Source organism: Patella vulgata, chromosome 5, assembly GCF_932274485.2.
Source record: "Patella vulgata chromosome 5, xgPatVulg1.2, whole genome shotgun sequence".
NCBI lineage: Eukaryota > Metazoa > Mollusca > Gastropoda > Patellidae > Patella > Patella vulgata.
Genome location: NC_065883.2, coordinates 26,149,611 through 26,166,760, shown reverse-complemented (window position 1 = coordinate 26,166,760; position 17,150 = coordinate 26,149,611). Strand labels below are relative to the sequence as shown.

At 31.2% G+C, this 17,150-nt stretch overlaps 1 protein-coding gene across 3 annotated transcripts in view; it reads left to right on the top strand.

Moving 5' to 3' along the window:
* LOC126820813 (pyruvate carboxylase, mitochondrial) overlaps nt 1-17,074 on the top strand; it is a 35,728-nt gene extending 18,654 nt beyond the window's left edge. For 2 of the 3 annotated variants that reach the window (XM_050548939.2, XM_050548938.2), the window contains 13 exons: nt 861-1,043; nt 1,708-1,942; nt 3,523-3,540; nt 6,432-6,656; nt 7,112-7,268; nt 7,773-7,879; nt 9,257-9,390; nt 10,002-10,251; nt 10,819-10,947; nt 11,381-11,496; nt 12,182-12,610; nt 13,710-13,850; nt 14,402-17,074. In XM_050548939.2, coding sequence (XP_050404896.1) covers nt 861-1,043; nt 1,708-1,942; nt 3,523-3,540; nt 6,432-6,656; nt 7,112-7,268; nt 7,773-7,879; nt 9,257-9,390; nt 10,002-10,251; nt 10,819-10,947; nt 11,381-11,496; nt 12,182-12,610; nt 13,710-13,850; nt 14,402-14,650 — 2,373 coding nt within the window. In that variant the 3' untranslated portion in view covers nt 14,651-17,074. The remainder of the gene's footprint in view (nt 1-860; nt 1,044-1,707; nt 1,943-3,522; nt 3,541-6,431; nt 6,657-7,111; nt 7,269-7,772; nt 7,880-9,256; nt 9,391-10,001; nt 10,252-10,818; nt 10,948-11,380; nt 11,497-12,181; nt 12,611-13,709; nt 13,851-14,401) is intronic. The other variant, XM_050548940.2, reaches the window with a different exon arrangement.
* The last annotated feature ends 76 nt before the right edge of the window (nt 17,075-17,150 follow it).

Genomic DNA, 17,150 nt, shown 5'->3' with positions numbered 1-17,150 from the left:
CAAAATGATTTGACTCAACTTTTCTTTGAGCAGCATGTGTCTTGTACCAAGACATTGAATCAATACCACTTATTATCCTCTGGCACCATCTCTTAACATATCTTTGTTGGAACTGAGATGAGGGTAGCAACTCTTAAAAGTGAAAAGCTCATATTTGATTAAACATACATTATGCAAGAGCTAAATCTGCCTATTTCAGGTCTTTCTTTAGGCCTGAAATGTTATCTAAATTATTAATTAGACATTAATTAACCTATCCAGGCCATAATCAACTCTAGATGGCAGCACTAGCCTGCGATCTTTCGTGGATTGTAAGCCGATTTACTGCATAACTTTCCTTCTCGATTAAACGATTAAATGGATAATCGAGACTATGCTGTTTATCGTACTGACTTTAGTAATGATGACCGAGGCTTATGGGAATTTCAGTCGCTTAGTTTTCGGTTCATAGTGGATCAATTTGAATGAAATTTTCACCAAATTGCCTTTACATTATCTAGTTTTTAACTATTATAGTGAGAACTGCCAACTCGTTACCAAATCTCCCATAATGTATCTTTAATATAAAACACATTCTATGTTTTAAAATGTGGACAAAACTGAATATGCTACTTGCCATTTATAAATGACCTCATTATGCATGGGATACAGATACATGTATAACCGGAGAAAAGTTAGCGTTAGCGATTTTAGGTGTTATTTTATATGTCTTAGTGTAAATCACCAATCATTTCATAATCTGCATTCATAAAACTGTAAATTGTTTGTGTTAAATGATTATTTTCAATGAAATATAGTTTGAAATTACACCATTTTGAACAATAATACAATGAAGCATTCATTACATTAATTTTTCCCAGGTATTTAGAAGTGGAGAAGGTATGGGTATACGATTAGATAGTGCGTCTGCTTTTGCTGGGGCTATTGTCTCTCCCTATTATGACTCATTGTTGGTAAAAATTATTGCCAAAGCTCGAGATCATGAATCTGCAGGTGCCAAAATGTTGAGAGCTCTGAGAGAATTTAGGATTCGAGGTGTCAAGGTAAAAGTTTAATTTTGTGTGTATATTTTAACCCTTTAGCCACCTGGTACATGTAAATATTGACTACCCCAAATCCTTGTAGAAAATTAGCGAAAAGTGATATATTAATACTGGTACAAGCTTAAACCCCTAAACTGTCCGAAACTGTTGTACCTTAGATTGCCTCAAACGCCCGAGATATGTGAATAGCTCTCTGCATTATAGGACCATTTACTAGTTTGTGAGGGTGCCACAGCTGTGCATGCAATGGGTGTTCTAAGGAGCTAAAGGGTTAACACTACACATATGGATCAATCTGTGAGCATTCATAAGTGAAGAGAATTAATCAGACATTATTTCATCCATATTAAGATGTAGGTTGCCAGGAAATACGTACATGCTTAGTCGCCCAAGCTTTTAATAAAGGTAATCCCGATTTAATTTTAACGTTTGAACTTTTGAAAAAAAATTCTTCAGTACCCCTCAAGTTTTTTAAAGTGTATAATGGTTTTGATGCCAGGAGCAATAACTTCAAAAACAACTGAATTAATTCGCTTACACGACTACAGTCTTAACATGTGGACATATTATGAAAATATTTTGTAAAAGAAGCTAAAATGATCACAGATGTACTGATTTTATTACACTTGTTGATATTGAAAAATATTATTGTTATTATTTGCAGACGAATATACCATTCCTGTTAAATGTATTGGAGAATGAAACATTCATGTCCGGAGCTGTAGATACTTATTTTATTGATGAAAATCCACAATTATTCCAATTTCAACCAAGTCAAAATAGAGCTCAAAAACTTTTACACTATATGGGTCAAGTAATGGTAAATGGTCCATCGACACCCTTGGCAACCAAGTTAGAACCGTCTGAAACACTACCGACCGTACCTGAAGTTCCTGTAGGTAAGTGGCGACATAATAATTATGTGTTTGATTGATACCATAGATATCTGTATGGAGTGTGAATTTACAGAATCTGTTGTTTATGTGGATCTAATTTATGAATTTCCTTGCCAGTGATCTTTCAGTAACCAGGTATTTTTCTCAAGGACGCTAGTAAAATTATTACTTCATGAATCCAGGATTCAACAATTTCATTGTGAAATACCGGTATTAAAAGCAAGATATTCCACTATGAATGATGAATAAAATGGTGTATTAATTATTCGTCCATAAAAATACTTTGAGTAATTACATCTTATTTATAGGAACTGTTATGGGTATGTTCTATGCTTTTCTAAAGAAATAACCATAATAAAGTTTACATCTTATGAGTTGATGAGAAATCAACCTTTTTTTTTCATTTAAATAATCCCAATATCATTTGGCATGTATTCAACTTAAATATACAGAAAGAACAATGCTTTATTTGGCGTAATTCTGCATAGCTGCAATAACAAATCCTACCTGCTGAATTTTCTTGAAACTAGTATCCGCCCAGCCACTTATGATATTGTGAACAATGTAAGCTTTGCTGATGATCGTGTAAGATAAACAAAACAAATTATACACGTCATGAATTAGAAAGTTACTTCAAGATCACTTTTTGTGTTCTATTAATCAGCCCCTCCCCCCAGCCCTATATTTTAGATCTATAATTAAGCAAACACAATGTTCTTAGTTTGAATACAATAGGTAGATTCTGCAGTTTGTGAAAGACTGAGTATTTAATTGTACTAGACTGAAGTTTCAGCTTTTGGTATTTACCAACTATACATTCAGTCCCCTCCTTTTTATTATAAGCCCACATGGAAATATAGTCGTATATTGCTGTTGCCTCTGTCTATTCATCGTTTACAATTTCTTGTGAACACTCTACAGGCTACATTTATTATCTGATATATAAATTCATATATGTTGCTTACATTAGTGAGATGAAGATACCTATTGAATTTATTTTATTTCCATTAATAACTTCCAGAGTTATGGCCATTGTTTCACTTTGTTAAACCTCGTGAACACTCTAATAAGAAATTATCTGATCTATACTAAATTGTATGCATTATTTAGATTAGTAAAACAAAGAAGCCTATTGAATTTCATTTATATGTTTGTGTTAATTTGGATTCGATTTTCTACCAGTATTTGATGGGATCAGTAGATACTCAAATGACTTTATGATTCACAGTTACACATGTAGAATAAGGCTACACTGTGATATTTGCCCAGTTCAGAGCAAAACTGTAGGACGTTAAACCCCATTTCCTTTCATTTTTTATATTAAGGAAGAATGGTGTACACTATTAAGTAAGATTCTCTCCTCTGACATCCTAATTTCTAGAACTTAAGTGTACTGACCAGCTGTCCCCAGAAAAATGCTAAAAATGGGGGTCATAACCTGACCAAAATCATACATGCTTACCTCATTCACTATAAACATGCTGTTAAGACTGTGTACTGTTCTCCATCTCACTTCTTCCCATTTGATGAACTGTTGAAGTAGTAAATATATGTAGTACAAGATACTTATACCAAATTTTCAGATGGCACAAGGGGAGTTGGTAAGGCTTTATAACTGATATGCTAACATTTTCAGCACAAGAAATTTACAAGAATATGAAATGAATATTTTCAATCAGTTTACAATCTCTTTGATGAATAAAATATTGTTCTAAATTCATATTTAAATTGTATTTTGATTTAAAAAACTAAATAGAATTTATACATCTAAATGCCAAACGCCTTAGTCCAGCTTTGTGTGTGTCCAAGAAGAGAAAAAAAAAACAAACCAAAGATTTTCACAAATGTTTTGCTTTAAAAATGTGATCTTATTCATGTGTGTTTCTTGTTGTTGAATCCACTTTATGTTACCACAACAATGAAATCTGATCATTCTATAATACAACTGATTAGAGGAGGTGGTTTTTATCTATTGTAAAACATAAATGTTGATTTCATTAGATTATTGATGTTTTGATTTTTTATTTAATCATAAACCTACCTTATACATTATGTAAGGGCTAAATCTGTCTATGGCAGATCTTTTCGTCTGGTTTCAAACAAAGGTTATATAAATTATTTTTTAGACTTTTATTCACATGACAAGCCTATAATTAACTCTGTATAGGCCATCGGATGGATGAGATATTAGATGGGTTAGAACACCCGAGCCATTTAATAATTTAACATTAAAATGGACAATAGAGACTAATACTGTATCAATGGTACTCAACAATTGAAACTATCTACGCTACATCTTGTCAAAACTTCAAACACTTATAACTATGGTCTGAATAAGTAATTTAAATGAAATTTTCAATATATTCATTTTTCATTATCTATTTTTGAACTATTATAGCAATAACTAAATCTTACATAATGCATCTTTAAATTTCATGTTCCTGGATATAGCCAATATTGAGATCTTGCTAACACTCAAAATTGGTTAAATTCGAAGGGAAAATGACATTTGTTTATCCGAAGAGATGAACTTTTGTACATCAGGATTAATGGTATATCTTTTTATGAGAACATCAAATCTAATGAAATAGACATTTTTGTCTGTTTTAATTAATAAGAACTTCTAGTTTTATTTCAGATATATATTGTAATGATCTTTTAAAACATAATTGACAACTATTTAACATTACAATAATAAAAATATATTTTAGCATGTTTATAAAACTGGAAAGTATTCCATCTTTTCTAAGACCACTCTAGTCTATTTTCTTCACTTGCATTAAAACGACACATTGGCATGTTCTGAATTCTGTTTTCTAATTAGTTTTAAGACAATTTGCATTCATTGAAATATTTTCCAGTTTTAGAATACATGACCTATTACCAAATACCTTTTAAGTAGGAAATAATTTAACTGTTTAGTTTTAATACTGGTAGATTTTGTTAAATGAATACTGCCAGTGAAAATTTTAATTGCTTTTAGTTGACATAATTAATATATTGTCCAATACTGATACATGTACAAGGACAATAAGTAAAAAGTTCACATTGGCTTGTACAGGAAGCATTCTCACACCAGCATTTAATAGATGTCTAATATCTGCCAGTAACTGATCTAGGTCTACTATTTGTAATATTTTTCATTAAGCCCAAAAATTACAATATATTGAGTTTAAGACCATATACATGTACAGTCAGTTAAAACAATTGGGTCCAAAAAATATTTGAATTGATCAATCCTCTTAGGTTATTTTAAGTTTATATTGGTTTCTATTGATTTCCCACCACCAGGTATCTTTATCAGTCTTTTACAAATATAATAAAATTGTTCAAACTTCAAGGTCTTAAACTCATATTTAAAGAACTGTAAGTGCTCTATACGTCAACATTATATACTCCTCACAGTGTTGGGTTTTTTTCATTTTCTCGGTTAAATGTTCAACTCATTTCATTTCCATCTAAATACTCTTGGATTAAGTGCAGTTACTTCCATTGGTCAAATGTTGAAATGCCAACTATTATATTTACAGATATTTTGAATAGATTTGATTATCTCACTTTTTTTAGTTTTTGTGTAGTAATTCTTTTTGTTTTGTTAATAACACTCAAATAAATAACACACTCTGGAACATATTCTTTACATTTGTCATTTACATGCTCCCGTTAACATTATTGGTAGCTTCAGCTTGTTCTGATTTCATTGAATGGTTATTCAATTATAAATGTCCTGTAAACTTGCAAGGCCTATGTTGACTTTTCTTGCAATAAAGGAATCCAAGCAATGTGAATGAAGATGTTTTTTTGTTTTTTTAAAAAATGCTTTTTAGATAATCCTATAATAACAGACATTCTTTTTGATTAATATGAACTGTTTTTCATTGCTTTTAATTTAAATAGAATTCTATGTTATGCTTTTTCAAGAAATTAATGATATAAGTAGACTCTTATTCTTTGACGTTGAAAAACTAAATTTGATATACAACAGAGAAAATTGTGTTTAAATTTCTATTTGTCTATTTGGGTGGTTGAATCAATGTGCTTTGTGTATCATTATAAGCAAAATGTAAACCTGCTTTCCAGTAAATGTGTAATTCCTGTGATTAAAATGAAATTCTCTGATTTGATTTAAAACCCTTGCATGTTTTAACTCAACCCATTAAAGCATGTACATAAAGTTATGCCTGACAAATTATGACTCTGTTGGTTGAAGTGGTTATGTCAAATGATTTCTACCTTTCTGTGTCTTATTTGTCCGGTGTTTATTTTCTCTACGTGTTGTCTAATTTGGATTGAAATACAATTCAATCTTCACTTTTAAAACTTTAAAAATTATGTATGGAAATGAGTAACGCTAACGTTTTAATGTAAAATAAATGAATTTTCAATGAAAACTTTTAATACCTCCAATTTGAAAATATGTTAAATTTATAACTGGTGATAAGATATTTTATTTAACATATTTTTTGATTATGTTTGTTCTTTTGTATTACAGCCAAAAAACCACCAGCAGGGTGGAGGGATATTCTTATCAAAGAAGGCCCTGAAGGATTTGCTAAGAAAGTTCGACAACACAATGGACTATTGCTTATGGATACAACGTACCGTGATGCCCATCAGTCGCTATTGGCAACACGAGTTAGAAGTTATGATCTCAATAGAATATCTCCATATACGGCACATAATTTTAATAATTTATTCAGTTTGGAAAATTGGGGAGGTAAGTATATTGTCTCAAGAACTCTCTTCCAAAATAAGATAAGCACCATTAATAAGACCATCCCTTTTTCAGAATCATTTTCTTTATTCCATAAAATATATGTCAAAACACTAATGAAATCTTGTTTTATTAACATTGATATGCAAATTTGCCATTGTGTTTTTGTTATCTTAAAGAAACATTCCTTTTTTACCCAAAATTGATATATACCATAACCAGCTCTTTATCTGCAAATATCCATGAACAGTTAATAATAATATGGTAAAAAGTTTTCGGCATAGCATATCAATAATAATATTTTGGGGACAAAATATAATGAGTAATTGTAATCACTTTGTAAAGATTACTGTCTTACATAATTATTCCTTGCAGAAGCATTTCCCTTACATTCATACAGCAGATACAGATCTTTATTTATTTCCCCAAATAGAAATTCCAAATTTTAATGTTTTCAGGAGCTACATTTGATGTTGCACTTCGATTCTTACACGAATGCCCGTGGGAGAGACTGGATACTTTACGTAAATTAATTCCAAATATACCATTCCAAATGTTACTACGTGGTGCTAATGCTGTAGGCTATACCAATTATCCTGATAATGTAGTTTTCAAGTAAGAAACTGGCTTTACTTTCTTAGTACATTGTAATACAAATATATGTATAATATAACATATAACACTACTCTAAAAATAACATTTTTTCAACAGTCTTTGCCAATAAACAAGTTACAAAATATTTTATATGTTCAAATATTATAATGAATTATATGCCTAAAAACAACCACACAATGAAGTCGATGATTGCTGGCATTCATAGGGCATACATAGGAACTATGAAAACATTTGTATCCCCTCATATGACAATTATTACAAAAATCAACAGAATAACCAGAAAAGTACAACTTTCACATTAAATCATGTCATAACGGTTCTTGCTACAATCAATCTATATACAGTCTATAACAAAAGTTTAGGGACACCTTGTGAAATTGCCTTAATTTTGACAATTTTCATTCAATCGAAGAATTCTAAGAGGTCGTAACTTATTTATCGACTACTAAAAGCTATTAAAAGCTTGTGATCCTTTTTATTAATTGCTAATTGTTTATTATTTAGATTCTGTGAGTTGGCTGTTAAACATGGAATGGATATTTTCCGTATATTCGACTCCCTCAACTATTTACCCAACATTAAAGTTGGTATGGAAGCTGTAGGAAATGCAGGTAGGTTTATATTCCTAAAAATCTCTACTTGAGGAGTTACAGTTCTCTATATGTGATTGTGAGGTAAAACAATTTACATTCTGTACATTCCCTTTAAATTGGTTGTACTTTATTATTGTCCAGATTAAAGGGCCAATCCCGATAATTATTTGGAGAATAAAACTGCTTAATTTTGTGTTAAAATCCCTTAAAATTGTCTACCTAAGGGCCGAGCAACTAACTCAATAATTGTGATACGTTTTCAAACAACTTAATCCCGTCAGTCTTCATCTGGAAATGGAGACCGGTGTCTCAAGATGTATTATGCGGTATCTGGATAAAATAAGACTTTTTTTTATAAAAATAATGTGTTAGTGAAATTTACCTTTCGTTATCAAATACAGCACGTGGGTCGTGCACTGTATAGACCTCTCAAGGAACGGGAATCGATCATCAAGTCACCCAACGAAAAAATTGACCCGAATTCTTAAAAGGGTTACGTGCTCGGATAAGCAGTTTTGACGTTCACGTCCAAACGACTCAATATTTTGAGCTGAAATTTTGAGACAAGGTAAATACGCCACTCCTCTATATTTTGCCGCTTAAATTTCATACGTACTCGGACATTTATTTTTAAGTCTCTGTTCAAATCGGGATAGTCCCTGACTCCCTTTAATATTGAATGTTTTTAATTTACGTGACAATCAGTTTTTAGAGAATTTACTGTTTTGGGGGACTTTATCATATAATGAAACCATTAGCAATATAAACCTTTGTGCTTGCTTTCCAAATGTATGAGGGGGGTTGGGTTATGTTCTGTCATTGAGTTAACTGGCATGGTTTTGACTCCCTGCTTGTACATGACAAGGAGTAGGGTCGTCTGTCAAACCTTGTGGGTTTCCTCTGGTCGTTCGGTTTCCTAGCACTGCTAAAGACTCCATTTCTCTCTCTTTTCAAATGTATGTTATGCATGTAATCTTTTCTTAAACAGCAGCAGTGGTTTATCAAGGTGAATATGTGAAACATCATGGCATGTTTAATCCTTGAATAAAACATCCTAATTCTGCACTTGTGTCTACCTTGCTGTACCACTAAAATAGTGTTAGATAGCATCAACAATAATTGGGTTGAGTGGTAGATATACACTCAGAACACTATATTAATTTTGGAATTTTGAATATTATTCACCATACCTTGATGTCCGATTGGGCATATTCCTGGTCGGACAATTTAGGAGGTTTGGAAAATAGCGTCGGACATTCTGGAATATACGGGCGAAATCCGATCACTGTTAGATACCCAGACTGAGAAGTAGTGTCTCATTTTGTTCTGTATCCTAAAACTGGATGGAGGATGTTAAAGTTACATTAGAAAATTTTATAATTTATTGTATTTAAGGTGGTGTTATTGAAGCTGCTATATCATATACTGGTGATGTGTCAGATCCAACAAAAACTAAATATAATCTACAATATTATGAAGATCTGGCTGGAGAATTGGTTAAAGCTGGAACTCATATTCTCAGTATTAAGGTTGGTAGTTCAGTATAGTATAGCTACGTTGATTAGTGCATTACCTAATTGAATAGTGCATTACTCGATTGAATTGAGTATAAACAGATTAAAATGAGTATGACTAGATTTACTTGAATTGAGTATGACTAGATTTAATTGAATTTAAATAGATTTAATTGGTATTTCTATAATTAATTGGTATAACTAGATTTAATTGAGTTTAACTTGATTTAATTGGGTAGCACCAGGTGGAATTGAGTTTAATAGTTTAACCAGAATGAAAGAAGTATAACTATATTTAATTGAGTACAACTATGTTTAATTGAGTACAACGATATTTAATGAAGTATAATAATGTGGAATTGGGTATAAGCAGATTTAATTCAGTACAGCTAGATTTAATTGAGTATAACTAGATTTGATTGATTGAGTTTAATAGATTTAATTGAGTACAACTAGATTTAATTGAGTACAACTAGATTTAATTGAGTACAAGTAGATGGGGTATAATCTGATTTAATTGAGTATAGCTAGATTTAATTGAGTATAACTAGATTTAATTGATTGAGACTATAACAGATATCAAAGACATTGTTTTCTTACAAAAAAAATTTTGCTGATAATTTTAGGATATGGCTGGATTATTGAAACCAAAAGCAGCACATCTATTAGTGTCTTCACTGCGGGACAAGTTTCCTGATGTACCTATACATGTTCATACCCACGATACAGCAGGAGCAGGAGTGGCAGCCATGTTAGCAGCAGCTGAAGCTGGAGCTGATGTTGTAGATGTGGCTGTTGATTCTATGTCTGGTATGACATCACAGCCTAGTATGGGAGCTGTTGTCGCAGCTTTAGAAAGAACAGATTTAGATACAGGTATATTAAAAATTAAAATCTTCCCTAGTGATTATGTTTGGTTAACATTTATCAGTTTGAATTTATATCACTTGAACAGTCTAATATTTGAATTATTAATCAGGAGCTTATTGACATAAAGTTAGGCTTTATTAATCAGAAATAATGAATTAAATGGCCTTTGTTATTGGAGCAAACCAAACAAAATATATTTGCCTCAGCAAACATGTAGTCCTGGAAATAGAATCCTTTCTGTTTGTGTTGTTCTGTGTTTTATGAACAGTCACATTTGATGGATATAAATCATATAAACTGCATACTACTCAAGTGAGTTTTGTTTGATAAGTCTGTATTAATGCATAAGATTTGTGTCTAACTAGCTTTGCCTGCAGTCTACCATAAATTAGCTCACATCAGGTGTGTTTTCCTACATTCTGTTTAACCAATTATAATTCCACACAGAAAATGCTGTTCAGTCCAGCAAGACTTGTGTCAACGTTTCAAGGAAAATGGAATTCAAGACACTTTCTTACAATGGCAATATATATATATATATATATAAATATAATTAATCTATGTTTTATATAGGTTTAAAGCTTGATAATGTATCTGCATACTCAGCATATTGGGAACAAACAAGGAATCTGTATGCACCATTTGAATGTTGTGTTACTATGAAGAGTGGTAATTCAGATATTTATATCAATGAAATTCCAGGTGAGCATTTAAATAAACATTTAAATCTGAATTGTTATGATATTTACGTTTTTACACCCAAATGCGAGAACTAATTGCTCATAAAGATGTATTTCAGCAACATTCGAGATCCTAAATATGTAATCTTTGTAGTCTTTGAATGTTTTTTAGCGATTGAAAATAACAAAACACAACACCGTTCTGTGGATAACAATTATAATATTATACACACAACCTTTCGACAGGCTCTCACTTGTCATTATCAAGTGAACTAGTGACTAGTGATATCTTGTTGAAACGTAACGGGTGTATATAATTATAGTGATTATTATTCATACAAATGTGTTGTGTTATGTAATCTTTGAATGTAATGATTATGCTAGAAAGAAAGATTGATTTGATTTTAATTGAAAATTGAGAAGCACATTAAATAAATTTAATATTTATGCTCTAGGTGGACAGTACACCAATCTACAGTTCCAGGCATTTAGTCTTGGGTTAGCTGATCAGTTTGAAGAAGTAAAGAAAATGTATTCAGTTGCCAATAAATTACTGGGAGATATACCAAAGGTAAACATATAGATATTACCAGGGAAATGAACTCTAAATCAAATATATACAACTGAATAAAAATTACAGAAAGTATAGCATCCACAAATTGCCACAGCTGAGATAAATTCCGGGTTTTTAATTAAAGTTTTGATGCGCCATTTAGCGTTATAGGAATCCCTGGTAAACTACAATATTGTGAAAGTTGTATCTCTAATAGGAATATCAGTTCAAAACTGGTTCAATTCCATTCAATATTTACAAAGTTATGATAAATTGAAATTTCGAGCCTTTAAGTAGGAAATTTACTCTTATTGTAAAGATTGAGAGAACATTGAGGCAACTTAATTTCTTGTCACACGGTAGCAATTGTGTGGTTTCTCTGCCTTCCTGTGTGTAGACATTCACCTGTTACTTTTGTTAGTTAGATCTTGGATTTAATCATTTTTGTGTTCCCATGGAAATATGTTATTACTGAGCTTATCTTGGAAAATATTGTGATGCCTGATATAATTTGCTGTTGATGTTTTAACATAATATACACTACTAGTAGGTGGTTCCTCATTGTCTGTCCCTGTACCTTCAAAAACATGTCCAAAGGTGCAGGATGTTGATGGCCATGTCTTCTTGTTTTTAAATAGCTAAAAAGTTTGCATTGTCTAGTACGGTTGGTCATCCATAAAAAAGAGTATTAATTTTCTTATAGGTAACTCCATCGTCCAAAGTAGTTGGTGATATGGCTCAGTTTATGGTTCAGAATAAACTTACAGCAGAAATGGTAGAAGAAAGAGCAGAAGAGTTATCTTTCCCTAGTTCTGTAATAGAATATTTTCAAGGGCTATTGGGACTACCACCAGGTGGATTTCCAGAACCTTTACGATCAAGGATTTTACGTGGAGCTAAAACATTTGATGAACGACCAGGTGCTTCACTTCCACCATTGGATTTTGACGCACTGAAAAGTTCTCTTGAAGAAAAACATGGTAGAAAAATTAAGGAGGTAGATTTAATGAGTGCTGCCCTCTATCCTACCGTTACAGATAATTATTTAGATTTTATAGATAAATATGGACCAGTTAATACTTTAGATACCAGAATGTTTTTAGCTGGACCAAAAGTAGCACAGGAAACAGAGGTAAGTCTGTGTACATGTACTTATATTCTATGTGTGAAAACTAATGAGATTGGTACAGCATTCGTTACTGCTCCTGAATTCCCAGAGTGTGAATAGTAAATGTTTATGAAGACCAGTAATTTGTGTTTGTTACTAGTGCAATGAACTACCCAATAAAACACAGTTTCACTAAACCAGATTCACAGTGAAACTAATAAATATACAACCTGTTCTGTAAATCTGACATGTGCTCATCAATAGACTATTAATAATTGTTACTGCTACAATAAATAAAACAAGTGCCAGTAGTCTCCCTAAACCAGATTCACAACTATTTGGTACTGCAAAACTAATAACCTGTGATTTTGTTCAGTATATTTATTATTTTCTTATAAGGTTATTAATAATGAAACATGCCCTTTTTTACTGACCATGGAATATTATTAATGTCTGATACAACTGGTATTATTAACTGGTATTAAGTGAGGGACAGGGTGTTTTTCCATTTGTTCACCAATCTCCAGTATTTTTCTCTACTACTAGTTCACAGCACATCTTGTATAGTGCATCAAATGTTATTTACAAGTTTTCCAGTGGCATATACAGTAATCATTACCACTGTCGAATGTATAGTTATTCTTTTCCATGACACCCAATATTGGGGAAATATACATCTACCATGTTAAAAATCCAGGAAATTTCAATTTGTCCTATTCAGGAAGGGGGGGGGGGGGAGGGAATGGTTTAATGCATGAGCTCATAAGGTCTGACATTGAGTCAAGTGGCATGGTTTTGATTCCCCGCTTATACGTTACCAGTAGTAGGGTCGCCTGTCCAACCTTGTTGGTTTTCTCTTTGTCCTTGGGTTTCCGCTTACTGATAAAGTCCCATATACACAAAGCAAATTATTGAAATAAAATTAAACCATATATTAGTCCCGAAATGACCTGGTTTGTGTCGCGGTTGTTTAACCCCATTTCTCCCTCTCTCAATCCGTATTTAGGAGATGTAGCTGTATTTGGTTTCACACCTTGGCATCTATTGTGTTTTTATTTTGGTTTGCAAAATAACAAAAAATTTAAATAAGTTATTCTGAAAAATAATATTGCTTTGTTTTCAGGTTGAAATAGAAAGAGGTAAAACATTATCTATTAAGACTCTAGCTGTTGGTGATCTCAATAAAACTGGTGCTAGAGAAGTTTTCTTTGAATTAAATGGACAACTGAGATCTGTATTGATTAAAGACGAAGAAGCCATGAAGGTAAGTTCTAGACAGTTATTTGGGTATGGCAACGGTTGTTAGACTTGATTAAACTAAACTGCAGGGAAATATCCTTGTTTTCAGAACCTACTAGATTACTTAAATTAATTGCTGCATGTTTATATATTCTGTGGTAAAGGGAGGTACTGTAATGGAAAGTATCTTTTTCATTGTTGCTTAACGTCTGCTTCCATAATAGTTTTATATATCACAGACCAAGCCAGAAGTGTACCGTAGGCTCATTGATCAAGTACACAACCCTAATAAATGTTATAATTAACAATAAATGATACTGGACGATGGTGCACATTGACCTATAACAAAAACATTGCTGTTGATAACTATTTTTGATGTAACCACACAATTCACTCAGGCACATGTTTTAGATTCAGTTTACATTTTATTGTGGTTTTCTAGCTGTTAATTCATTTAGAGAAACATGCCAGTTTATTTATCGCCTATACATGTATAAAGTCTGTTGATTTTATATGGAATTTCAACTGTTACATAAATATATTCAAACTTTAATATTCCAATGCTTTATTTTACAGGAAATGCACTTTCACCCTAAAGCTATTAAAGGAGTGTTGGGATCTGTTGGTGCCCCTATGCCAGGGGAGATAATTGACATCAAGGTTAAGGTTGGAGACAAGGTCAAGAAGGGCCAACCCATAGTTGTTCTGAGTGCTATGAAAATGGAAATGGTTGTAAATGCTCCTATGGCAGGTACTATCAAGGGTATGACTATAACGAAGGGAATGAAACTTGAAGGTGACGATCATATGTTGGATATTGAATGAAGATATAAGATTTGACCACTAGGAAATATGAGGATTATAAAGCTGAATATGTTGATATGTAATATAAGAAAAGTTGAAATATATGTCTAAGAACATGGAATGGACAGTATTAGTCCATTAATTTCAGGTGTTAATGAATAGCATAAAGACTTAAAGCGGCATTATGGAAGATTAGATAAAGAGCTGACAGTTCTCGCTATTATAGTTAAATAATAGAAAATTTCAGTCCTGATTTCAAAAACACTGTAGCCTTGATTGTCATTGTTACCATTGTTACGATAATAAACAAAGTATCGATCATCCATTTTTACAGTTAATCATCAACATCCGATGAACTGCAGATCAGATTCAAATCTGTTGAAAATTGGACCCATCAGATGGCATTGAGAGTTAATTATGTTATTAAATGTCTAATTAATAGTTTATATAACAACTAAGGCCGAAAGGAAAAACCTGCAGTGGGCAGATTTAGCCCTTGCATAATGCCTGTTTAAGTTTTATAATAAAACTTGGTGTGTACACCAATGGATAAAATGAAAGTTAATCTATGAGTTGGGTTGGAGAATATAATTATGGAATATGGATAATATTTTGTTAATATATTTAATAGGTAAAAGAATATCCTGATAGACTTTAGTAATTTGAAATATCAAACTATCATTACGTAATTGAGTACTTCATTGATTTTAATGTATATTAGGTGTTTCTGTTCATTTCTGCTCACATAGAAAGCTTTTAGAAAGCACATTAAATGCCTTTTGTGAACAGTGAAAAATACTTGTATACATTTTGTTTTTAAAGATCTACGCAATATAAATAAATATAATAACTCATCGAGTTATCTAAGTGCTATATGTAAACTCATAAACTTTATGATTAGGAAGATTATAAAATTACCCAAAAGCATAATAATATACTATTTTCTTGTGCACAATGAATTGATGAACTTTCTTCAACTGAAACATTAAATTCAGCTGATTTGTAATGTATATTAAATATGTAAATAACTCTTGTCCTCCATCGAAGGTCCTTTCATTGTTTCTATAATAACATCTTTATGCTTGGGGTTTTCATTTTAGAAGCTTAATTTAAGAATTAAAAAGATATAATACAATAAACTATAGTCATCTTTTATTAAAATCATGAAAATTCTATCTTGACAATTGCCAACAAATGCATGTACAGTTTAGTATTATTTCTCAGTATATTTTAATGTGATAACAAAGCATACTGTGTTGTTATAATAATAATTGAAATTACAGTATGCTTGTAACAAATGATTATTATTAATATTATGTTTACATAGCATTACTGTTATAAGTTAGATTGAAGATGTGATATGCTTATTACAAATTTTATTATTAATAATATGTCACATAGCATTACAGTTATTATTTAGATTAAAGATGTGATATGTTCATTACTGTTGTTATAATTGTAATTGAGGATGCAGTAAGCTTATAGCAAACAGTTATTATTAATGATTATGTTTATAGAACATTGAATATTTTTAGAAAATTTACTATACAAAGAAATTATGCTGTTATTGATAATTTCAATATATTATATTATACAATCATGTATGTGATCATTTAAAATATGACATATTTCAAAAATATTACATTATTAGGTTGACCCTGATATTTTATTTAATAGAATATCTATTTTAAAGAGGATTAAATGTATATTATTAACTGATTCTGTCAACTTGATCGAATTTAAACTTTCAGAAAATGCTGAATATTAATTGTTTTCTTATGTGCTACCAAATATATTTTGACTCATGGTATCTAAGGGTTGCTTTTGGTACATATAAACAGGGAGATTTTTGTCTTTCGATTTCTATCTTAAATATTGTCAATATCTCTGATGCTAAAAAAATGATGAAAAAGATGGAATTTTTACTTGAAAAATAATTTTTTCATTCTATTTTCTATTGTGGAATTCCAGTATACCGGTAATTCAGTTTTAAGTATTTAAGGCCATTGTCTGCATTACAAAAGTATGAATGAATGTTTTTTGCATTCTATTTTCTTTTGAGAAATTGTGCCAGTATAACTCAGTTTTAAGTATTTAGAGCTGTTTTCTGCATTTATAGTACGCCATATTTTGTTATGCAAACTGTTGTAAACCACTTTATATTGCTTATTTGTTATTTTTTGGTTTTAATATTTTTGTTTTGATTAGTCAGAAAGATATAAAACTGGTAGATACATTTACAAGATATTGAACTCAATGCACTGATTAATAATAATTAAAATGATTTATGTTTTTTAAGTCAGGATTTAGATAATTTTTAATAATGTTATTTGTGATAATATACAAGTTATTATTGCACAGTCTTTCTAACTACATATGAATTAATGTAAAATTATGTTGAATAAACAAGATGAATGTTATCAGCTTAAGCATTCTATTTACAAATCTGGCCAATGTTATAAATATTCTACTGATGATATTGGTCTGTCATCATGGTGAAGAGCTCAGTATAAAGTTTGTA